This window comes from Ranitomeya variabilis, chromosome 4 (genome assembly GCF_051348905.1).
Source record: "Ranitomeya variabilis isolate aRanVar5 chromosome 4, aRanVar5.hap1, whole genome shotgun sequence".
NCBI lineage: Eukaryota > Metazoa > Chordata > Amphibia > Anura > Dendrobatidae > Ranitomeya > Ranitomeya variabilis.
The window spans coordinates 149,721,935-149,748,491 of record NC_135235.1 but is presented as its reverse complement, the minus strand read 5'-3'; the positions used below and the strand labels follow the sequence as shown (position 1 = coordinate 149,748,491).

Here is a 26,557-nt window from a genome sequence, read left to right as displayed (position 1 = left end):
GTTTCTATTATACTTTTCCTCTGATTGTTCCACTCCTGGTTTTGGCTTACAAATACTGAGGTGAAATACTGACCAAATACTGACCGTGCGAACATGGCCTAAGGGGAAGCCATCAATAAGCACATTGTGCACAACGATATTCAGATGAGGTGGGCATGCAATTACCTGCTTCTGATCTGTAGTGTTCCTTACTACAGGGTTTTATTAGCTACTAGCTAAAGAACCCGGTGTTGCCCGGGCATGGTAACTAACTGTGGATAGTTATAACAAATTATAATGATTATCCTCCATCCCATAGTCACGTGCCCATATACCCATTATACACATCCTCCATCCCATCATCCCGTGCCCATATACCCATCATACATATCCTCATCCCATAGTCACGTGCCCATATACCCATCATACATATCCTCAATCCCATAGTCCCGTGCCCATGAACCCATCATACATATCCTCCATCCCATAGTCCCGTGCCCATATACCCATCATACATATCCTCCATCCCATAGTCCCGTGCCCATATACCAATTATACACATCCTCCATCCCATCGTCCCGTGCCCATGAACCCATCATACATATCCTCCATCCCATAGTCCCATGCCCATATACCCATCATACATATCCTCCATCCCATAGTCCCGTGCCCATAAACCCATCATACATATCCTCCATCCCATAGTCCCGTGCCCATATACCCATCACACAACCTACATCCCATAGTTCATGCCCATATACCTATTATGAAATAACCGTCACCATTACAACCTATTACGACATAGTCACCATTATGACATTATCGTCGATACATACACTTGTTTCTTGTTTATATACTATACATACATACAGATATACACACATACACAGACATATTGATACTTTGGATTAGCATTTATATATTTGAGGATAAAAAACTCATTTTGATGCAAACCTGCCATTATTCGTATGGATTATACATTTTCATACACAAGATTATTCCCTATGTGCCCTGTTTTTGTATTAGTTTGACATTAGGACATTTCTATGTATGCCAAGCCTTACACATGCAGGGTACTCCAGCCGTCATGCTGCCCTTTTACTGTGTGGATTTATTTTTATATATGGTTTTCATTTTTTTGGCCTTTAGGCTACATGTTTTCAATAATGATTGCAACTTTTATTACACATTTGCGTTAACGGATTGCTGTCATGTTCACTTTGGGTTCCATTTTTTCATTAAGTGTGAAACCCCCCCCACTAAAACCTTGAAAGTAATATATAATGAAAAACAGTATATTACTATAAATGTACATTTTCAAATTTGTGATGTATTTTATCGTTGTTTGACATTAATAAGACATTTTTGTTACACGTCTAACTAGTCAGCATTTTTGTGTAGACTGGTTAATGGTTACTTTCGAAGGGGGTCAAAGCTCTGATACATAATGTACCTTTATCCATTGTGGTGTTTTCCCAAAATCCTTCTTTATTAAAATATGCTAATAAGGTGCTTAATACCCCCTGCCATGGCCAAGCAGCTCCATACACGTTCTCTCTAACTTGTTATACATGTACAGGTTACAGGAGCCACTGCCGTCAATCATGGAAGATACATGTATAACAAGCGGCTGGGAAAATGCTGCTCGGCCACACCAAGGGTGCACTGAGCACCTCATTAGCATATATGCATAAAGAAGGAATTCAGGAAAACATTACAGTGGTTTAAAAACGCTGTAGGTAATATTTATTTAGGATGTATCCCCTACTAGATGCTGTGCTTAGTTTGGACACTCTGTACTGACAGACTCCTTTTAAAAAGGACTTGTCATTTAGTCAAAAATGGCCAGTTTTTTTAATTCACCATATCAATCCAAAGAAATGAGCAGTTTTCATTTATCCCGTTTTTGAGGGTTCTAAGCCTAAAGAGAATCCTGTGAGCAATGTCTCCTTGGCAAAAGCCATAAAATTAGAAATACATAAAAATGATTTTTGTCTGGAACCATATAACAGATTTAAAGGGCCACTGTCACCCCCTCCAGCCGTTATAAACTAAAAGCCACCTTGTGCAACAGTAATGCTGCATTCTAACAAGGTGGCTCTTTTAGTTTTAGGTTCAAGTATACCCAAAATAAAGCGTTTTATAACTTCTCCAAGATACCTGTCTTTCGCCAGGGAGGCAGGTCCTCACCCCTCTGCTTGAAACGCCACACTGCCGTCACTCAAACCTTCAGGGGAGCCGGGCGCCGCCCCCTCCGCGCTGTTTTCGCATGAAATCCGGCGCCTGCGCTGTGTAGTACTGTCTGGTGCAGGCGCAGTGAGCTCTGGCCGTCTGACGTCACAGCCAGGCTTGCAGACGGCGCCTGTGCGGCCACCCACCTTGGTAATCTCTGCCCCGCACTGTGCATAATGCATAACACACTGCGGGGCTGGGATTACCAAGGTGGGTGGCCGCACAGGCGCCGTCTGCAAGCCTGGCTGTGACGTCAGACGGCCAAAGCTCACTGCGCCTGCACCAGACAGTACTACACAGCGCAGGCGCCAGATTTCATGCGAAAACAGCACGGAGGGGGCGGAGCCCAGCGCCCCTGAAGATTTAAGTGACGGCAGTGTGGCGTTTCAAGCAGGGGGGTGAGGACCCGCCTCCCTGGCGAAAGACAGGTATTTTGGAGAAGTTATAAAACGCTTTATTTTGGGAATACATGCACCAAAAACTAAAAGAGCCACCTTGTTAGAATGCAGCATTACTGCTGCACAAGGTGGCTCTTTTAGTTTAGAATGGCTGGAGGGGGTGACAGTGGCCCTTTAAAAAATTGCCATGTTCCGGTTGAGTATGTGCATACAACCTGTTTTTCAGGCAGTTTCTGCACATGCATTGCTATGGAAAAACGACTGGCTTTAGAATTCCAAAGCCGCCAAGCAGTTAAAATAACTGACATGCTCATTCTTCTGGTGTTTTCTGCTCAGAAGAAGCTCTATACTTAACAATACACGTCACTGTGAAGGCTCAAAATATACTCCAGGATGTCTTTTGGAGAATTTAGCTGTTAATTTTACTTGGAAAAAAAAAAAGTTAATAGTTAATGGAGTGAAAGAACAAACTGAAAACAGTAAAAAAAAAAAGGGATCAAAAAAAAACCATTGGCAGACCCTAAAAAAATGCCAGTGCCAAAACTTTTGGAAGAGCACCAAGGAAAGCAATGAAAAAAATGACAAATAACGCTTCGAGACAAAACAGCAGTTACCAAAAGAGGCATCTGAAAAACTTGCCCGATTCGCCAGAACTTAAGAGACTTGTGTGCACGTACCCTATAGGGAAGACAATCAGAATATGACCTATTATTATAATCAAATTTTTGTGAAAATGGAAAGATTACTAATCTTTATTACAGATGAGGGAAAATATCAAAATAATACAAAATTCATCAACGCAAAAACCTGATTTAAATAATTTTCTGAGGATGGCATCCCTTTAAGATGTCCAGACTGTTTAGGTAAAAGAAATGTGTCCAACAGGTATCTCTGCTGACCGCCTCATACATAGGAACACTCATGAGCGCTCATGTATTTTTAAAGCTAAGTGTGGAGTAAACCACTGCCAGGCACCATGATGGCAGCTCATCTCCAGGCAGAGCAAAAAAATAAAAGTAAGGCAGGCAATTAAATGCAAACTGCCTAACCCTCATCTCCCCCCAACAGGCATGAGACCTCCATGCAAACTAGGAAAAACAGAAGCACTGGCGCTCCATACGTACAACCGGCGGATGAGAAATAATGAATAAAGACTCGCGGGAGCGGCGGATAACACAATTGCAAGCACAACACCACATGACGCTTGGAAGGTGAAGGGACCTGGTTGCTGCTCCACCTGCTGACGCGATGGAGGTCAGGAACAAATCATGATGAGGAAGGTGAGGAGAAAGCGCGGTCATGTCGGACTATGTAACCAGGACGATATAGAGACAGGCTTTATGGAGCACGTGTGTCACAGTTGTTCCAACTCCTTGAACAGATACCAAATGAAGGAGTTGGAGCAACTGTGAAACACGTTAATAAAGCCTTGCTTCCTAGATCTTCCCGCTGGTCGTTTTACAGACTCTGCAGCGCCCAACATTAATCATTTTCTCCTCGCGTTCCGCACACAAACTGCGGCCCATTTACAATGGCGGAGGCCAGGTACAAGCGCTGTTCTACTACATTATACATAAGTTTGGTGCTTGTTTGTTGGTAGATTATGATGGGGATATAATCACTAAGGCTGTGCGCCCATGATGCGGATTTCTGTGCAGATTTTACCGCTCAGTTTTTGAAAAATCTGCAGGTAAAACGCACTGTGTTTTACCTGTGGATCACCTGCGGATTTGCAGTGTTTTTATTCACCTGCAGTTTTACACCTGCGGCTTCCTATTGAGGAGCAGTTGTAAAATGCTGCAGAATCCACACAAAAAAATTAACATGCTGCGGAAATTAAATTGCAGCGTTTCCACACGGTATTTTCCGCAGCATGTGCACTGCGGATTTGGCTTCCCATAGGCTTACATGGTACTGTACACCGGATGGAAAACTGCTGCGAATCCGCAGCCAACTCCGCAACGCGTGCACATACCCTAATACCCCATATGCAGAGCATCTTCTCGGCAGCACATTACCTGTATATATGAGGAGATGTGCTGCACATACCGAAATATAAATCAAAGCATTGACAAATGAGTGTGTAGCTCATTCATTGGGTACTTGGTGGCGTTAGTATTTTAGGTGCAGTCAGTCTGAAATCTGCACTGATCCACTTGTGTGAACCCGGCCTTATAGCCATCTGACTGAGCCGATCATTAATGAAACATGGCTAGCTGCATTATAGTTTGGACTGTTTGCATTCTCACAATTAACTAAGCCATTATCATCCATTTCCAAAAACGCAAAGTTAGGACCCAATTAAGACCATGTGTTCCGAGTGCAGTTTCATTTCGCACAATCCTCGGCTTTGATACATTTTTCTGCGCTGTGCCATGTTTCTACTAACATAATACACATCTTGGAGGCAGCAGCAATTAAGGAGTGCGACTTTACAAGGGCTTCCAAATGTCGGGGAGAAAAGAGCATGAAGCTAATCATTTTATTTGTGTGTCACAGGTGAAGCACAAGACTAAAAAAAATAAACCAGATTTTAAAGCTGAACAAGTGAGCATTTATATTTGTCAAGGTGATAAACTGAACTTTCCTTTGGGCCTGATTTGCTTGGCGCCATTGGAAGAACACTTTATTTTCTTAGTATAAGCTTGAAATGAGACACTCCTGGACCCCTTCACCAAGTGCCATTGAAAACACATGACTGGCAAAGCGACAGGACTGAAAACCAGGAGACATCCTGAAAGGATTGCTGGAATGGCCACAGCGCAGTGGAATTTTGGAGACATTTCGATATAAACTAGCATTAAAGGGAATGTGTCACCAGGAAATTACCTATTGTTTAAAATCAGGTTTTTGTGTTAAATATGCTGTGTTTGAATTTGGCGATGTTTAGGGTTTTTTGTATACATCTCACAAACTGTTTTATAAATAGAAAAAAACAAACCCGGACATTTTCACACTGGCTTTTCAGACTGTAAAGCCCCACTCCAGTATTTTTTATATTACTAATCTAAGGTCCCTGATCCTACCCTTATACATAGCTGCCGCCATCGTCACCTTTCATTACCACCAGCTCCTGCCTGTCTCTTTGTGACCTGCTCTCGTACTTGCTGGAGCGAGCCGGAGGTCACTTTTCAATCCAAGTCTATGAAAGCCACAAGATGGCACAGCGGGACCAGAGGGGTGCTGAAAAAAGGTGAAGATACCGGAGGGCGAGTAGAAGACTGGGGGCAGGGACTTCAGCCATTTTTTTTTTTCAGCGCTGGAGGGGTGCTTCTAAAATGAAGTGGTGCTTTAACATCCTACTGTTCAAGAACCACCACATGTACATAGTCACAGTGCTGGGATCCCACTCTATCTTTTGTATTGAAGAGTCAAACTAGCAAGTGCAAAGGTCATTGTGAAGCAGGGTCAGCTGTGACATCACCTTTTGCTAATGGTGGGCACAATCGGCTGTGTATTGCTACCTGGTGCAATCCTGTCTCTTATAATATGGAGCATTCATGTAAAAAATTCCTGAAAGAAAAAGCAGGAGTCTAAAAATGCCTCAGTAGCCAATGTGAAGATTGCAAGATTACAAAATAAAATATATCATTTTAAAATATATACTAATAATCATCTTTATTTTTATATAGCGCTAAGATATTCTGCAGCACTTTACAGGTTGCACACATTATCATCACTGTCCCCGATGGGGCTCACAATCTAAATTCCCTATCAGTATGTCCTTGGAATGTGGGAGGAAACCCACACAAATATGGGGAGAACATACAAACTTCTTGCAGATGTTGTCCTTAGTGGGATTTTGAACCCAGGATTCCAGTGCTGCAAGGCTGCAGTGCTAACCACTGAGCCACCGTGCTGCCCCATATGCAGTACAAGAACATGATTTCAATAGGTAATTTTCTGGCATATGCCCTTTAAAAGGGGTTGCCCAGTCAGCTTGGTGCAGCTAGGACACTCGTCACCCCACTTACAGTGATCAGCCGTTATTTGTGCCATCAGTTGCTGGATGTAAACACTTTGACCAGAGCTAGAGAGCACAGCTCCATTCAACGTGCGGGCCGCTGCCAGGGAATGCACAAGATCTATCCAAACTAGAGCGCAGCACCCACAGATGGCGATACCAAGTGATTGCAGCTGTACCTGAAACAACTACTCAGTGCATTGCTTTGATCCAGGCTGTATTTGGCATCTGTGCATCCCAAGAATACAGCATAATCCTATACAAATACATGACGTGCCATTCTATCACTGCAATCACAACTATGATCCTTACTAGTTATGAGCGAGTGTACTCGTTGCTGGGGTTTTTTTGAGCACGCTCGGGTGTCCTCCGAGTATTTGTTAGTGTTCGGAGATTAAGTTTTCATAGCTGCAGCTGAATGATTTACAGCTACTAGCCAGGCTGAGAACATGTGGGGGTTGCCTGGTTGCTAGGGAATCCTCACATGTAATCAGCCTGTCTAGCAGCCGCAAATCATGCAGCTGCATAAACAAAAACTAAATATCCGAGCAGTCACAAATACCCGGAGACCACCCAAGCAAGGAGTACTCTCGCTCATCACTAATCCTTACTTTTAGGAGTCCTCCTTACTAAAATATGCAATGGCTTTTCTGTATTCAACTCAATTTATCACATTTTATTTTGCAAGCAGCAATCGTCAGATTTATAGGGTATGTCAATTGTGGCAAAGAAAATGCAGATATTTCACTTCATTTAATGCGGAAAGAATTTATGATGGGAATTCACATAACATGTCATTGACTGATGCACTGAACTTTCATGAACCACAATAATTTCATTGAACGGCACATGGGAATTCAATACGTAATCGGAAATAAATGCCTACAGCGGACAAGGGAAATGGAGGCTCGACGTCTAAAACCGGTATATAAACATTTTGCTTACAAGATGCAGTGGTGATGTTACAATTATATGTGACATGAAGAAGTCCATCATTGGGCTCAGTGGCTGTGTAGGCTACATTGGCAGAGCTGCTGAGCTCAGCGATTGGCTGCAGCGGTGATATGTACAGTAGAGGTTAAGTCCTACACTTCAACCTGTAAAACAAAGGCTGATGCAGTGGCGAAGAAGAATGGTGGCAGCAGCAGGGACTGAGTAATAAGTTATTATTTTAGGCTAATTCAAGCAGCTAATCCAAAGTACCGTATCTTATTCCCAGAAAACCACTTTATTAGTTTCAGACAAGTATATAACAGGTGCATTTGTGCCTTTAAGATGGATGCAAAATCCAGTCGGATTGTGGATATTTAAGCCCAAGTGTAGGCCAGAACTTGTGCTGGTAAATACATGCCAGTAATACACTCAGGCCGATACCTGTAACATGGTCATATGAAATGAGCTAAGGGTATAATGATGTATGCAGATACCATGCTTCTGTGATGCCGCCCTCTGACCTGTGGGTGAAGAGTTGGGGCAATAACACCCGATTGTCTTTTCCCATCATGGTCACCAAAAATACAAAGATGGCATCTCTCAGGACAGACCACTATAATAATTATGAGGTTTCCTGCACAGTAACATCTAAACGCTACAATTTTAAAGATTAAAAAAATTAGGCCTCAAAAGCAGTTTTGCAGTGAGGGCGATCATGCACAACATCAAGGCCACGTTCACACTATTAGTTATTGGTCAGTATTTATGTCCATTTATAAGCCAAAACCAGGAGTGGAACGATCAGAGGAAAAGTATAACAGAAACATATGCACCACTCCTGTATTTATCACCCAACCTGGTTTAGGCTTACAAATACTGATGACATACTGAACATGTGACTAAATCCACTGCCAGGTGAAGTGGGCACCGATTATTAGATTTCAGTAGCTGCTGTCAAGGCGTGGCAGTCAGTTGTAAACGAAGACATGTTGAATGCAGGAAAAGGGAGGAAGTAGAAGGCTCTAAGTGACGACATTGGCAAAATGGTAACCTTTGGTGATTCAGTAAGATCATCTCAAGAACACCAGATTTTGTGGAGTGTTCCTGATACACACTGGTGATGGGGACACGGGGTCTGAGGCTCACTGACGTACAATCCCACAGAAAAGCATGTTTAAGATAAAGTTAAAGGGAATCTGTAATGGCCTCATATATAAAGTTTTAATTTCCCTGCAGCCGCTTTCTTCCAAGTCATCGGGGTGCTATTATAATGTCATCACCCTCGGACACACACAGCCTGCGATGCATACTCACGCTACAGAGCAGACTGTCAATCAGACTACAGGGGAGTGATTAGAGCAGCACTCACTGCATAGCGAGTGGTGACTAACAGCGTCCTACACCGTCCCAATGACTGGAAGCGAGCAAATGCAGAGAGAAGACATTTTTATTTTCTCCCTGTAGTTGCTCCTCCAGCCAGCTTCCTCAACTGGATTTAAAGAGGACATTCCACTCCTTTTGAGCATGCTAAACCGTGGCTGTAGAACTTAGTATAAAATGACACTTGCATTGTTTAATTGCTCCTCTCCATTATGGAGATATTAGCAGTCAAAGTGTTTGGAACCTAATGAGTTAATTTGCATCAAGTCCAAGCGGGTGTTATCAGATAGTTCAACCCATGCATGAGCTTCACCAAATAGGCAGCAACAGAGGGGAAAAAAACAACACACCCCAACACTAGCTTAGAGCAGGATTCTTAGCATGTTATGGCAGACAGCCTGGACTCAACAGGTTCCCTTTAATGTTGGCTATTAAGAATGGTGTTAGAACACATAACGCACAGCAGTTTGCTAGATATGTGGCAATAATTCCCGAATGTTATGGACGTGACGAGAGCCATGATAACTCACCTTGACTGTGAACTGCTAATAAAATACACCCGAGCACAGTGGCCATCACACGCGCTGTCATTTTGATGCTCGTTAATGACAGCATTTCATCAAATCAGAGAAGACTGAGGAGATAAGTATCTTCAAATGTTTCTTTGTTTGCAATCCTGTAAATGAAAAAGAAAAATGAACAACTCAAGATAGAAATAGATTTATCTCCCTAAGTTTCACAAAGATCTAATAATTCATAATCTGATACGTGGATTATGGTGCCCCATTTGCTGCTCCCTAACCTGGAAAACCATCAGATTAATAGATTTTTTAAAAATAATAAAAGCTGTGTCTCAGCAGCAATTGTAATAGATACAGGTCTTGAAGGGGTTGTAACTACTCAGACTTTCTTAAATGCTATATTCCTCTATGAACAATAAAAATAACCTGCGTAAATCCAATAGTGGGGGGTACTTAATTCTAGGACCACCCTCTGGACTCATCTCAGATGGAGACAATTAAACCATTTTATTACAAATTACACCGGATCTGTTCCTGCTGCTGACAGTGCTGCCTGCAGACAGGGAACCTCGCCCATTGCTATACAAATACAGAGCTATGCTTTAAAGATTTTAGCTGCAAAATTTAATCATACTGCAAAAAAAATATATGAGGCACAATTTACTTTGCAAATACGTCAATTTCCATTTTCATTATTGGAGCTAAAAAAATAAATAAATAAAAAGAAAAGTTTTAACATTTCTACAACTAGACCTCAAACAAATTGTGGCACAACTCGCACACCTAAACAGTTAAAGCAGACAAAGGAGATTTGTGTTCAGATGAATGGAAAGCAAATTTTGGCTTTCATTTGGCCTCTTGTTTCGGTGAGCTTGACCTGCACGACCCTGTCAGCCTGGCGCTATTCCTGAATGGAATAATTTGTATTTGTTCAAGGATGTGCCTCAATTACGACTGGTGGCTGCCTCCACCATAAATAACTCAATCTGTCTGTTCATCAAAACCTAAGAACTTTTCTTTTTAATTGGGGCTCTGGAGCTATTTAACACACAGGCAAATTAGTGGTGGAGCAAAAGGATTCCTGTCATTTCCAATTCTGCTGGGTAAGGGGCACGCAGCCTTCGACCTGTGGCCTACTTTTCACACATCTGTGACTTCTCAGTAATTAGGAAACAAAAAGGATTCATCACCACAAGGGAAGAGAGACAGGCTAACAACAGGGGGGAATCGTATTAAAATCAAAAAGGACTGCAAACGGATCATGTGCTAGTAGATAGGCTACAACATGCAATATCCTTGGCACCTGCAGTACAGAGAGATCCTGAGGTATGGAGGGTCACCACACATGAGAAATTCAGCAGGCTTTGCATAGCCCTGCATTAAGTTTGCCTATCTCCCAACTATGGATCTAAAGGTACCTTCACACTCAGCAACTTTACAACGAGAACGACAACGATCCGTGACATTGCAGCATCCTGGATAGCGATCTCGTTGTGTTTGACACGCAGCAGCGATCTGGATCCCGCTGTGATATCGCTGGTCGGAGCTAGAAGTCCAGAACTTTATTTGGTCGTCAGGTCGGCGTGTATCGTCGTGTTTGACAGCAAAAGCAACGATGCCAGCAATGTTTTACATGGAGCTAACGACCTGTGAGAACGATAAGTGAGTCACCGTTACGTCACAGGATCGCTCCTGCATCGTTCTGGAGCTGCTGTGTTTGACGTCTCTACAGCGACCTAAACAGCGACGCTCCAGCGATCGGCTCCTTGTCTATATCGCTGCAGCGTCGCTGAGTGTGACGGTACCTTAATCTAAAATGAAGATTTTTCACACTCTGCCAATTATGCCATGTGCATCGGGACAAACGCAATCACCCATCAAGGGAAGCAAGCATTGGATGGACTGCAGTCAGAACTATACAATCGTTTCCTTAGAGTCAGGCGGCACTAGGAGGTCTGGCAGCTTTTTTTCCCCACACGTTTTTAGGGAGTTTATGGAGATGGTAGCTAACCCTCCCTTATGATTTTTCAAGGATCTGTCCACGGTAATAAAATTAATCTTCGATACGGCTTTACACTAAATGTGTTTACAAGTATCAAAGTATCGTGGCCTCTCATTGGAATAGGTCACCAATGTCTGGTCGGCGGGAGTCCATTTCTTGCCATCCTAGGGGAGTAACTATTATTATTATTTATTATTATAGCGCCATTTTTTCCATGGCGCTTTACATGTGAGGAGGGGTGTACATAATAAAAACAAGTACAATAATCTTGAACAATACAAGTCACAACTGGAACAGGAGGAGAGAGGACCCTGCCCGCGAGGGCTCACAATCTACAAGGGATGGGTGTGGATACAGTAGGTGAGGATAGAGCTGGTAGTGCAGTGGTTTGGTCGATCGGTGGTTACTGCAGGTTGTAGGCTTGTCGGAAGAGGTGGGTCTTCAGGCTCTTTTTGAAGGTTTCGATGGTAGGAGAGAGTCTGATATGTTGTGATAGAGAGTTCCAGAGTAGGGGGTGATACGCGAGAGAAATCTTGTATACGATTGTGGGAAGAGGAGATAAGAGGGGAGTAGAGAAGGAGATCTTGCGAGGATCCAAGGTTGCGTGCAGGAAAGTACCGGGGAGACGAGGTCACAGATGTATGGAGGAGACAGGTTGTGGATGGCTTTGTACGTCATGGTTAGGCTTTTGTGCTGGAGTCTCTGGGTAATGGGGAGCCAGTGAAGGGTTTGACAGAGGGGAGAGGCCGGGGAATAGCGGGGGGGACAGGTGGATTAGTCGGGCAGCAGAGTTTAGAATAGATTGGAGGGGTGCGAGAGTGTTAGAGGGGAGCCACAGAGCAGGAGGTTACAGTAGTCGAGGTGGGAGATGATGAGGGCATGGACTAGGGTTTTTGCAGATTCTTGGTTTAGGAATGTACGGATCCGTGAAATATTTTTGAGTTGGAGGCGGCAGGAAGTGGAGAGGGTTTGGATATGTGGTTTGAAGGAGAGATCAGTGTCAAGGATTACCCCCAAGACAGCGGGTTTGTGGGACTGGGGAGAGTGGGCAGCCGTTTACTGTAATGGATAGGTTCATTGGGGGGTCGCGTGAGATGGGGAAAGACGATGAATTCTGTTTTGTCCATGTTAAGTTTTAGAAATCTAGCAGAGAAGAAGGATGAAATAGCGGATAGACATTGAGGGATTCTGGTTAGAAGGGTGGTGATATCTGGTCCAGAGATGTAGATCTGTGTGTCTTCAGCATAGAGATGATACTGAAAGCCATGAGATTCTATGAGCTGTCCCAGGCCAAAGGTGTAAATGGAGAAGAGCAGGGGCCCTAGAACTGAACCTTGTGGGACTCCGACACATAGGGGGCGAGGTGACGTCACCGCTGTGCTCTGCTTTTACTTTACGGCCGGCACTCACAGTCAGTGCGGGAAGCTGACGGAGAGGGACGTGACAGACATCAGAAGGTGAGTATGTAGTGGGTTTTTTTACATTTACAATGGTATCCAGGGTAAACATCGGGTTACTAAGCGCGGCCCTGCGCTTAGTAACCCGATGTTTACCCTGGTTACAAGCGAACACATCGCTGGTTCGGTGTCACACACACCGATCCAGCGATGACAGCGGGAGATCCAGCGACTAAATAAAGTTTCAAACGATCTGCTACGACGTACGATTCTCAGCGGGGTCCCTGATCGCAGTAGCGTGTTAGACACAGCGAGATCGTATGTATATTGCTGGAACGTCACGGATCGTGCCGTCGTAGCGACCAAAGTGCCACTGTGAGACTGATAGGGAACCTAGATTGTGACTTCCACTGGGAACAGTGCTGATAATGACTTGGGAATTAATGAGTAAAATAAATAAAAATAAATACTTCACTAATAATCTAAGTCAAATATATTTAGGGCCATGAAATGGTTTCAGTAAGTAAAAACATTTACATTTAAAAAAATATGTATGTCCTTATCTAAACAGCAAAGAAGAATTTATTCAACAGTTGCCCAGGAAGGCGCGCATGCATATGTTCAGTACATATAAAAAACAAAAGAAAAAGTCACGAAATCCTTATCAATCACCAAGAACACAACAGAGGATGTGAAGGTTTACACTTAGAACTGTTTGCCTTAGGACAGGAAGTGCTGGTGACAACCACAATATCATCATGGGTGTTCAATCAAGTCATGCTTTGTTTGGCCAAATGTTATCAACAGCTAGCAGGGATGGGCAACCCCCAGCTATGCAGTTACTATTGTCACTCAAGGTATGTTCACACAGATTTGGAGCAAGTCTGCTCTAAAAACTTCCTACAATTATGCTCAGAAAATGATGAAAAGAATGGACATATTAATTTCTATGTAAAATCAATTTTTGTTCATATGTTCAGGCTTCTAAGCATCAAATATGTGACCCTAGCAGCCCACAGACGGTTTCTGCTTCGCAGATGCTCCATACAAATCAATGGGAAGGCTCAAAAGATGCCTTTTCAGCATTTTCTTAGAATTAAGGCTAGTTTCACATTTGCGTTTAAAAACGCAGCGTTTAAAACGCAAACGCAGGTGGTAAAAAACGCATGTAAACACGTGCAAACGCTGCGTCTTTTAGACGCATGCGTTTTCTCATGCGGTAAAAAAACGCGGCGTTTTGACGCGTTTACATGCGTTTTTGCATGCGTTTGCGTTTTTGAAACGCATGCTGAGAAGTGTGTGACAGCTGCCAATCATCAAAATCATCTAGAAAACCCACTATACACTATGTTCCAAATTATTATGCAAATGACATTTTTCTCGGATTTTCCTAAATGGTCAGTGCAAATGACAGTCAGTCTAATAAAAGTCATCACCCGTTAGAGTATACATTGAATTTTATTGAAGAAACCTCCCAATGATAACAATATAATCTCCAAAATTAATAAAAACTCAAACTGCACTGTTACAAATTATTAGGCACAGTAGTATATCTAAACATTTTATATGTTTTAAAGAACTGAAAATGCTCATTTGTGGAATTTGCAGCATTAGGAGGTCACATTCACTGAACAAAAAAGCTATTTAACTCCAAAACATCCTAACAGGCCAAGTTACATGTTAACATAGGACCCCTTCATTGATATCACCTTCACAATTCTTGCATCCATTGAACTTGTGAGTTTCTGGAGAGTTTCTGCTTGTATTTATTTGCATGAAGTCAGAATAGCCTCCCAGAGCTGCTGTTTTGATGTGAACTGCCTTCCCACCCTCATAGATCTTTTGCTTGATGATACTCCAAAGGTTCTCTATAGGGTTGAGGTCAGGGGAAGATGGTGGCCACACGATGAGTTTATCTCCTTTTATGTCCAAAGCAGCCAATTACTCAGAGGTATTCATTGTCATGCATGAAGATGATTTTGTTCCGGAAGGCATGTTTCTGCTTTTTAGACCATGGAAGAAAGTTGTCAGTCAGAAACTCTATTTACTTTGCTGAGGTCATTTTCACACCTTCAGGAACCTTAAAGAGCCCTACCAGCTGGTTCCCCATGATTCCAGCCCAAAACATGACTCCTCCACCTCCTTGCTGACGTCGCAGCCTTGTTGGGACATGGTGGCTATCCACCAACCATCCACTACTCCATCCATTTGGACCATCCAGGGTTGCTCGACACTCATCAGTAAACAAGACTGTTTGAAAATTAGTCTTCATGTATGTCTGGGCCCACTGCAACCGTTTCTGCTTGTGAACACTGTTTAGGAGTGGCCGAATAGTAGGTTTATGCACCACAGCAAGCCTTTGAAGGATCCTACACCTTGAGGTTCGAGGGACTCCAGACGCACCAGCAGCTTCAAATAACTGTTTGCTGCTTTGTAATGGTATTTTGGCAGCTGCTTTCTTAATCCAATGAATTTGTCTGCCAGAAAACGTCCTCATTATGCCTTTATTTGCATGAACTCTGTCTGTGCTCTGTTTCAGTCACAAATCTCATCAGAGTATGATGATCACTCTTAAGTGTTCCTGAAATATCAAATTTTTTCATACCTTGTCCAAGGCATTGCACTATTTAACGCTTTTCAGCAGCAGAGAGATCCTTTTTATTTCCCATATTGCTTGAAACCTGTGACCTGCATAATAATGTGGAACATCATTTTTGAGTAGTTTTCCTTTAATTAGAATCACCTAGAAAACTAATTATCACATGTGTTTAAGATTGATTTCAGTGATTCATTGAGCCCTGAGACACAATACCATCCACGAGTTTATTTGAAAAACAAAACAATTAAATCTTTAAGACACTTAAATCCAATTTGCATAATAATTTGGAACACAGTGTAAATAGAAATAGCTAGGGTTCAGCTTAGGGTTAGGGTTAGGACCCCTAGGTGTAGGGTTAGGGTTAGGATCCCTAGGGTTAGGGTTAGGATCCCTAGGGTTAGGGTAAGGGTTTGGATCACTTTATCACCTTGATGGTGGGGGGTGGCTTATCAGTGTGTATTCTTGTTTTTTTCTATTGAAACGCATGCGTTTAAAACGCAACCAAACGCATGTGCTTAAAAACACATGCTTTTACATAGACAGCAATACTTTTTTTGCCGCAAAAAAACGCATGCGTTTTTTTGCGGCAAAAAAACGGCTCTAGAAATTACTACATGTTGCATTTCTGCAACAAAACGCAAGCATAGAAATGACGCATGCGTCGTCAAACGCGGCAAAACGCATACCAAAAAACGCATGCGTTTTTAATGTTAAATATAGGAAAAAAATGACAGCTGACTTTTTCCAGACCCATTCTGGTCCTCCCCTGAGTCGGGTAACTGAAGTTTTGGATCACACTGGGCTACTGCAAAAATGCTCCAACAAGTGAACAGCCTTAAATGGGTTTGAGTTCAATCTTTAAAAAAACATGGCTAGAAATTGGATGTGACAAACTGATGTCCGAATGATGCCTGAAGGATATGTGCACATGCGTTGGTTTTTTTTCAGGCAGCCAAAAAGGTGTTTGTTAGTTTTTTTTCCCAGCCATGATGCTTGAGCAACCACTCCTTTCCCTGGAATTTTGTAAACTTGAAGCGTCTGACTTTTTTTTTTTTTTTTTTCCACCGACATTTTTGTATTCATTTTTTTTTTTTCAATTTTTGGCATATTTTGATAGATCCATTGCTGAACAACTTTAAAATTCCACTAGACAATGTAGCCACTAGTGTTTTTTTTTTTTTTTTTTAATGACTAAGGCTGGTTTCACATTTGCTTTTTTTGCCGCTGCGTTTTAGTGCAAAAAAACATGCGTTTTTCTGATCCCCTAAAGTTTTTATTTATTCCTCAATTAAATATCCAAAAATAGAACAAAAGCGGAAGCTTTATGCCAATTAAAAAGGAGAATTTTATTGATAACTCATTAAAAATTCTAATAAAGTCCAAATGACATACAGTGGAGAGACATAAGACAGAAAATATACTGTCTGCTGTAGGAATACATATATAAATACACCTATTCAACATAAAGTGTTCCCTAATAGATAAAGCCCAATAAAGCCAAACAATGTCTATAAATAGTTCAAGCAAATAATAGCCAATGCTAAAATGCACAATATTCCATGATATGGGCTAAATGGAAGTGCACGGGTCAGTGCTGCATGTCATGTATACACTGGGGCTACCGAATGCACTTATACATAAATTAATATACTGGCCACATAGTAGTGCTCAAATATAGGGCATAGTATAGGATATAAAGGTGAGTGCCACTCTGTATATCAGTATGCTGACCACATGCTAGATGATATACAAGCATAAAAACATAAGGGGAGGTGAAGATATGTTTACCTGTAACAGCAGAACAGTAAATGGACCCCGACGCGCGTTTCGCGGTTAAGCTTCGTCCAGGGGAGTAGTCTCTCAAGCCCTCAATTAAGCAGTATGAGGGCTGGAGTTGAGAGAATTTTGCAAAATTCGGTTCGGATTACGATAGTCAGTGAATATTGTATTTGCAATATTTGCCTAACACAGCCGAACGTCATTGACTCCAATGGGACTAGAGTTGATTCGGTGATCGTTTCCAAACATATTTGCTCAACGTTAATGAGGGCATGTTTTTTCATGTGGTGATCTGTCATTTTCATTTACATCATTTTGGAGTATATAAAATGTTTGATCACCTTTCATTCAATTTTATTTTTGGGTGGGTGGGGGGAAGGGAGGGGGGGCAGTTATGACCAAAAAATAATTATGTTTTTCGCTTTATGGCGTTTGCTGTACACCAGTTCATTACACAATCTGATAGGCCAGACTTTTCTAAATTATGCAATACCGAACAGGCTTAATTTAATTTCTTTATTCTTAATGAAGGAATTTTTATTTTCAAAAACTTTTTTTTTTTTTTTTTTTAAGGCCCCTTAGGGGGACTAGAATGGATGATCCATTGAGTGCTTGTTTTATACACTGCAATACTATAATATTGTAATGTACAGTTTAAATTCCGGTCTTCTAGGAAGGTCAGCCTGAGATAAGAGCCATGGGGATCTTTAGCACTGGCCAATCGGTGCTACGTGATTCAACGTGTGGGGAAGGGGAACATGGCAGACAAACACTATTTAAAGGGAACCTGTCACCTGAATTTGGCGGGACCAGTTTTGGGTCATATGGGCGGGGTTTTCGGGTGTTTGATTCACCCTTTCCTTAAGGCAATATTGCCTTGCGCAGGCGTGTACTCCGGAGGACAGAGAATGAACTTCAATCCAATATTGCGGCCAGCATGCAGCCAGTGGGTAAGGAAAGGGTGAATCAAACACCCGAAAACCCCGCCCATATGACCCAAAACTGGTCCTGCCAAATTCAGGTGACAGGTTCCCTTTAAATGCCGCTTTCAGAGACTGAATGTGGCATCTAAATGGTTAACACCCCTGATCGGAGCTTAGAGTTGGCAACTCCTGTAAGGCTACTTTCACACTCCCGTCGGTACGGGGCCGTCGCAAACCGTCGGCTCGATGTACCGACGGACTTTGTGCTAAATTTAGCACAACGTGGGCAGCGGATGCAGTTTTACAACGCATCCGCTGCCCATTGTGAAAAGCGGGGAGGAGGGGGCGGAGTTCCGGCCGCGCATGCGCGGTCGGAAATGGCGGAACTGATGGACAAAAAAAAGTTACATTTAACTTTTTTTTGTCACGACAGACCGCTAAAACACGACGCATCCGTCGCACGACGGATGCGACGTGTGGCCATCCGTCGTCCATTAAAGTGTATGGCAAAAAAAACGGATCCTGCGGGCACATTTGCAGGATCCTTTTTTTGCCATAACGACGGATTGCGACGGAGGCAAAAAGACGGAAGTGTGAAAGTAGCCTTAGGCGCCAGTTTCATGTACGTGCTCTATTGGCGTGTGGCATGTTCTCATGTTTTTTTGTGTTCCGTGTGTCTGTGCAAAAATCACAGGGACGTTTTTTGTTTTTGTTTTTGTTTTTTTACTGGCAGCACAGATGAAAAGTACCAATACAAGTCTTTGAGTCAGTGAAAATTCAAGACACATGGATGGCATCAGTGTAATCCGTGTGCGGTCTTTGATTAACTGTGCGGAGATTAAGATGAACCCTATTTATTTAGCCATACGTGAAAATCACTGGTCAGTGTCAGTTTTTACCATCAGCGTTTCATCAAACACTTATAAAGCTCAAATCCAAATCACAGATGACACTCAGACAATTTTGTGCTTATGTGAACAAAAACGCTAGTCTGAATGAGGCCTTACAGACAGATGCTGGCTATGTAACAGCCAGCATCTATCACATATGCAGGAATCGCAATCCCCGAGCAGACCCCAGCGTGGATGTACTTCACACATCGGTTTGCTGTCCACTGAACGCTCTGCTCTGGCTGTCAGACACCTCAGGGAGTGGCTCATCTTTTCTGAAAACAAAAGGAACCACCGCCAATGAAACTCCAACTGCACAATCCTCCACATCAGAAGGGCCCCAAATGTGTAAACTTCTGTGTAAGGGGGCGAGTAGAAAAGCACAGATTAAAATGCACTTTCGTATACAGGTGCATCACACAAAATTAGAATAAAAAAGTTAATTTATTTCAGTTCTTCAATACAAAAAGTGAAACTCATTTTAGATAGAGTCGTTACAAACAGAGTGATCTATTTTAAGTGTTTGAACTGTGAAGTTTCCACAATCAGTGATGGTTTGGGGAGCCATGTCGTCTGCTGGTGTAGGTCCACTGTGTTTTATCAAGACCAAAGTCAGCGCAGAAGTCTACCAGGAAATTTTAGAGAACTTAATGCTTCCCTCTGCCGACAAGCTTTTTGGAGATGGAAATTTCATTCTCCAGCAGGACTTGGCACCTGCCCACACTGCCAACAGTACCAATACCTGGTTTACAAACAACAGTATCACTGTGCTTGATTGGCCAGTAAACTCACCTGACCTTAACTCCTTAGAGAATCTACGGGATATTGCCAAGAGGAAGATGAGACATCAGACCCAACAATGCAGATGAGCTGAAGGCTGCTATCAAAGCAACCTGGGCTTCCATAACACCTCAGCAGTGCCACAGGCTGATCGCCTCCATGCCACGCCGCATTGATGCAGTAATTGATGCAAAAGGAGCCCAGACCAAGTATTGAATGAATTTACTGAACATTCATTTCAGTAGGCCAACATTCTAATATACTGAGATAATGACTTTTGGGTTTTCATTGGTTCTAAGCCATAATCCTGAACATTAACAGAAATAAACACTTGAAATAGATCACTCTGTTTGTAATTACTCTATACAATATAGGAGTTTCACTTTTTGTATTGAAGAACTGAAATACATTCACTTTTTGATGATATTCTAATTTTGTGAGAAGCACTTGTAAGTAAGGCTAAATATTGTGGAATATATTCATGAAATGGTCATACAGTGAAGATTTAGAATAAGAAAAACTGCTGTGAATTTTCAGGCAGTTTATGATGATAAACTCAGAAGCGATTATTGATGAAGTAGCTGTAAGGGTACCGTCACACAGTGGCATTTTCATCGCTACGACGGTACGATTCGTGACGTTCTAGCGATATCCATACGATATCGCAGTGTCTGACACACTACTGCGATCAGGGACCCTGCTGAGAATCGTACGTCGTAGCAGATCGTTTGAAACTTTCTTTCGTCGCTGGATCTCCCGCTGTCATCGCTGGATCGTTGTGTGTGACAGCGATCCAGCGATGCGTTCGCTTGTAACCAGGGTAAACATCGGGTTACTAAGCGCAGGGCCGCGCTTAGTAACCCGATGTTTACCGTGGTTACCAGCGTAAAAGTAAAAAAAAACACAGTACATACTCACCATCTGATGTCCGTCAGGTCCCTTGCCGTCCGCTTCCCGCTCTGACTGTCTGCCGGCCGTAAAGTGAGAGCAGATCACAGCAGTGACGTCGCCGCTGTGATCTGCATTCACTTTACGGCGGCACTCAGTCAGAGCGGGAAGCAGACGGCAAGGGACCTGACGGACATCAGATGGTGAGTATGTACGTTTTGTTTTTTTTTACTTTTACGCTGGTAACCACGGTAAACATCGGGTTACTAAGCGCGGCCCTGCGCTTAGTAACCCGATGTTTACCCTGGTTACCAGCGAACCTCGGCATCGTTGGTCGCTGGAGAGCGGTCTGTGTGACAGCTCCCCAGCGACCACACAACGACTTAACAACGATCACGGCCAGGTCGTATCGCAGGTCCTGATCGTTGGTAAATCGTATAGTGAGACGGTACCCTAAGGGTACGGTCACAAAGGGTTTATTTATGTGGATCTTGGAGCAGATTAGACTCCAAAACCCACATGTAATTGAAACAAGTTTTTTTTTTTTTTTTTTAATAATAATCTTCCTATTCATGTCAATGGTAACCCACACCTATAGGGCACATGGTGTTAGATTTTCCCACATGGAAAAAGCAGCAGCATGTCAATTCTACTAGTAAAAAAAAACCTTCCCAAATTTCACTTATGAATCAGAAAAAAAAATCCCATATATAAGAAAGGTGTCAAACACCATACCAAAACAAGCAGTTTAAGAAGTTTTTTAACACATTGACCTTACTGTGAACATCCCCCAAGGAGCCACACCAATATTATTAAGGAAGCAGAGGGTTGTGGGTAGAAAAAAAAAAAATCACCCACCATCCCATATGACTTGGGCCACTTACCAGCAGTTTGGGTTCAGCATAACACAAAGGCTATGTTCACACGAAATGTGAATGCTGTGTTTTTTCTGTAGCCAAAAAATGCTCTTGGCACTAAAGACGCAGAGTTTAAAATTTGTTTTTAAGTGTGGATTACAAGTGTTTTCTCTACAGTACATGTTTAATAAATGTTATTTGCCAAAAACATCATTGCATTTTACCCCCGTTATTTCACTTTCTCATTGCATTTTAAGGGGGGGGGAAAACGCTGCAAAAACGCTGAAAGCAGGGACATGCTGCAGATGTAACCAACGCTGCAGTTCTCAAATTCAGGCAGGAAAAAAATAAAACAAGCGTGTGCATGAGATTTCTGAAATCTCAGATTTTGCTGGTACTGTAAAAATGTATACATATTAGTCCTTAAAAATACAAAATCACACTCCAAAGTAACAATGTTATAACCAACCCTCCAAAGCTGACAGATGGAAAAGGAATGTATGAAATAATCATAATGTTTATTATATTTTCAAAAAATATTCTCAAAAAAATTAATACATTAATATCACAATTATACAGGATGCCTCATGTCATAAAGAGGTAATTTTACTGCCCACTATTGGTTAATTAATATAGCCCAAATCAAATGGAAAAAAACTTGATTGATTTAAACTAAAGATTTATCCTTCCATGATTGTTTACATAGTAGCCACAGGTATACCTCACCATCGACTGTATGGCTCTCTGATAAAGTGCCTAAGTGCAAGATAATGGTAGACATAGGGAAATACATAGGTGTAAACATTGGCCACGGATAAAATCAAAAGGTGCCTAAGTGCATGTAAAGGAAAGCATCTAAGATCCAAACAGCATGATACCACAAGAAAAAAGAGCTTGCAATTTTGTTTTACCTCAGAGGGAAGTCAAACTGCCCTGTCTCCCACCCCAACGCTCGTTTCGACCTTGTCGTCTACTTCCGGGGGCATATATAATGGGGCTAATATTAATTAACCAATAGTGGGCAGTAAAATGACCTGTCTTTATGACATGAGGCATCCTGTATAATACTTGTGATATTAATGTATGATTTTTTTTAGAATATTTTTGATAATTTAATAATCGCTATGATTATTTTATACATTCCTTTACCCTCTGTCACTTTGGAGGCCTCGTTATAACATTGGTACTGTAAAAAGCAGATTTTAAAATCAGTGTGAAATGTAAAATCATAGTGAAATGGTGACTAAAGGCCCCGTCTCACTTAGCGACGCTAAAGCGATCCCAACAACGATACGACCTGTCAGGGATCGTTGCTGCGTCACTATGTGGTCGCTGGTGAGATGTCAAACAGTGAGATCTTACTAACGATCGCAGCTGCGATCTCACTGTTTGACATCTCACCAGCGACCTGTACAACGATCTCACATGGGAGCTATTATGACGATTCAGTGTCTGAGTCGTCAACGAGATCGTTGGTAAGGTGTCAAACACAGCGATGTGTGCTACCCAGCGGGACCTCAACGATCAAAAAAAGGTCCAGGCCATTCCGACACGACCAGCGATCTCGCAGCAGGGGCCTGGTCGCTGCTACGTGTCACACAAAGCGAGATCGCTACGGAGGTCGCTGTTGCGTCACGAAACTTGTGACTCAGCAGCGATCTCGCTAGCGATCTCGCTTAGTGAGACGGGGGCTTAAGGGTACCGTCACACATTGAAATTTCCATCGCTACGACGTTACGATTCGTGACGTTCTAGCGATATCGTTACGATATCGCTGTGTCTGACACGCTACTGCGATCAGACACCCTGCTGAGAATCGTACGTCGTAGCAGATCGTTTGGAACTTTCTTTCGTCGCTTGATCACCCGCTGACATCGCTGGATCGTTGTGTGTGACAGCGATCCAGCGATGTCTTCGCTTGTAACCAGGGTAAACATCGGGTAACTAAGCGCAGGGCCGCTTCAGGTCCCTTGCCGTCTGCTTCCTGCTCTGAGTGCCGGCCGGAAAGTGAGAGCAGATCACAGCGGTGCTGCGATCTGCTCTCACTGTACGGCGGCTCAGTCAGAGCAGGAAGCAGACGGCAAGGGACCTGAAGGACACCGACGGGTGAGTATGTACGGTTTGTTTTTTTACGTTTACGCTGGTAACCAGGGTAAACATCGGGTTACTAAGCACGGCCCTGCGCTTAGTTACCCGATGTTTACCCTGGTTACCTGGGGACTTCGGCATCGCTCCAGCGCCGTGATTGCAACGTGTGACCGCAGTCTACGACGCTGGAGCGATGATTATACGACGCTGCGACGTCACGAATCGTGCCGTCGCAGCGATGAAAATTTCAATGTGTGACGGTACCTTTAGTCCAGACTTCCATTGTCCCACACAGAGTAACCCCTTGTGCTTCACAATCCTGGAAGTGATCTCTGCCACCGTGGACTTAGTGGGCAGCGAGAGGAGGACTACGTTCTCTTATTGTTGTTAATCAAACTCTAGGACGCGGGGTAACTGCACATAATCGGAGCCACTGCTCAATATTAGTGTTCCTGCTCTGACATGAATGTGCAGAGTTTCCTCAGAGAAAGGGTTACACACAGAAAACTGAAGCCAGAAGAAAGGAGCCAGGGTCCTGCATTTCTTGAATTAACATCTGCAGTCTTTCCTCCTGGCCTGGTGCCAGCACACTAAAGAAGCAAAGACCCTCCTCTCCTCCTTGAGCTCCTGCCCCCAAAGGCAGCCTCAGGCGCCCTGTCTGACATGCTTTGCAAGGCGCGCTCGACTCCAGGCCAGACATCCTGGCTCCACTTCCATTGTGTGCAGGGGGCTCCTCTGCTCCTTATCCAAGGACTGGATTAGCATAAGAATCCCATCCTCCCTACATCAGGCACACCAAGCAGCAGCCTTCCCCCTCTAACACAAGGCCAGGGTCTCTATTCCCCCTTTGGTATAATTTCCCTACAAATCATCTCATCCCATCCAGAAATTGTAACACTTTGCAGGCGATGACAGCTCATCATACAACGCATGCCTATTATTTTAAGCCTTCTCTAAAGGGCCTGCAGTTTAGCTCCGGCATTCTTGAAAAGTGTCACAGTAGAAGCGCCCCCGGCCACATTTCTTACTTCCTGTTGATATTTTATCATGTACTTTAAATAACAAAAAACAAGCTGAGCATCAAAAGAGCGAGAATCTACAAACTCACCCCTTCTTTGCTCCATCTAAGAGAAGACCTATTCTTAACCCCTCAGGAACGCAGATCACTGTGGCTGTATGCTGAATTTAGACGGATGCCTCAAAAATCAGCGTTCATTCAATTCATATCACCATCATTTTTTTAAACAATGGTTTTTTGGTTAGAAAATTAGAAGGGTTAAAAGTTTGGCTAGCAATTTCTCGTTTTTCCAACAAAATTTACAAAACCTTTTTTTTTTTTTTTTTAAAGGTACATCACATTTGAAGTGACTTTGAGGGGCCTATATGACAGAAAATGCCCAGAAGTGACATTGTAAAAATTGCACCCGTCAAAGTGCTCAAAACTTTAAGGCTGTGTGCACACGTAGAATATTTTTCGCGTTTTTTTCGCTATAAAAAGGCTATAAAACCGCGAAAAAAACGCTACCATTAAGCATCCTATGTAACAGAATGCATTCCGCATTTTTTGTGCACATGCTGCATTTTTTTCCTGAGCGGAATCGCATTCCAGAAAAAAACGCAGCATGTTCATTAAAATTGCAGAATCGCGGCGATTCTGCAGCCATAGGAGTGCATTGATCTGCTTACTTCCCGCACGGGGCTGTGCACACCATGCGGGAAGCAAGCAGATTATATGCGGTTGGTACCCAGGGTGGAGGAGAGGAGACTCTCCTCCATGGACTGGGCACCATATAATTGGTCAAAAATAAAAGAATTAAAATAAAAAAATAGCGATATACTCACCTTCGATGTCCCCCGCAGTCTTCCGGCCTCTCCGCTGCACGCTGCCACTTCGGTTCCTATAGCTGCTGGGCGGTGAAGGACCTGCGATGACGTCACGGTCTTGTGATTGGTCGCGAGACCGCATGTGACCGGTCACATAACCAATCACAACCGTGACGTCATCACAGGCCCTTCACCGCACAACAGCTATAGGAACGGACGCCGCTGAGGTCTGCAGGTGAGTATAACCATGTTTTTTATTTTTTTAATTATTTTTAAACATTCGATCTTTTACTATAGATGCGGCATAGGCAGCATCTATAGTAAAAAGTTGGTCACACAGTATGTTTGACAAGTGTGACCAACCTGTCAGTCAGTTTTCCAAGCGATGCTACAGATCGCTTGGAAAACTCTAGCATTCTGCAAGCTAATTATGCTTGCAAAACGCTAGTTTTCTGCGGGTATATGCATGCTAATTCTGCATGCGATATACCCGTGGCAGGAGGCGCAGAATTGCTGCGGAAATTTCGGCGGCAATTCTGCAACGTGTGAACTTAGCCTAAAGGTCTCAACAGAATTAAAGAAATATGGAAGGAAAAATGATAATTACTTACCGGTAATTTGATTTTCCAGATCCATGACAGCACCTATACAGAGAGATGGCCCCAGCCCCCAGGAACAGGAAACCTGCAGAGGAGAGAAAAGATGGGGGCGGCACCTCTCTCCTCAGTTTGTTTACAGAGTATGCAAGGTAACCGTTTTGTTAGTTCAAGTTTTATGCATATTACATCTATTCTTATCGGCTGTCACTTGATATAGTTACATATATATATACACACACACATATACATATACATATATATATATATATTTTGTGCAAAATACAACCATCACCAAGATAGGGTGGGAATTAGTGCAGTACTGTCATGGATCTGGAACATCAAATTACCGGTAAGTAATTATTTTTTCCCTTCCTCATGACAGCACCTATACATGAGAGGAAGAAATAGAAGAAGACTCCTAGGGTGGGACAATAGCCGATAAGAATTTCCTCCCAAAGGCAAGACTTGAAAGCCCCAGGTTCAATCTATAGTGGCTAAAGAAGGTAGAGGGTGAAGACCATACT

At 42.9% G+C, this 26,557-nt stretch overlaps 1 protein-coding gene across 4 annotated transcripts in view; it reads right to left on the bottom strand.

Moving 5' to 3' along the window:
• BMPR1A (bone morphogenetic protein receptor type 1A) overlaps positions 1-26,557 on the bottom strand; it is a 149,041-nt gene that overhangs the window by 44,033 nt on the left and 78,451 nt on the right. For all 4 annotated transcript variants that reach the window (XM_077259325.1, XM_077259324.1, XM_077259321.1 and 1 more), the window contains one exon: positions 9,417-9,562. In XM_077259325.1, coding sequence (XP_077115440.1) covers positions 9,417-9,501 — 85 coding nt within the window. In that variant the 5' untranslated portion in view covers positions 9,502-9,562. The remainder of the gene's footprint in view (positions 1-9,416; positions 9,563-26,557) is intronic.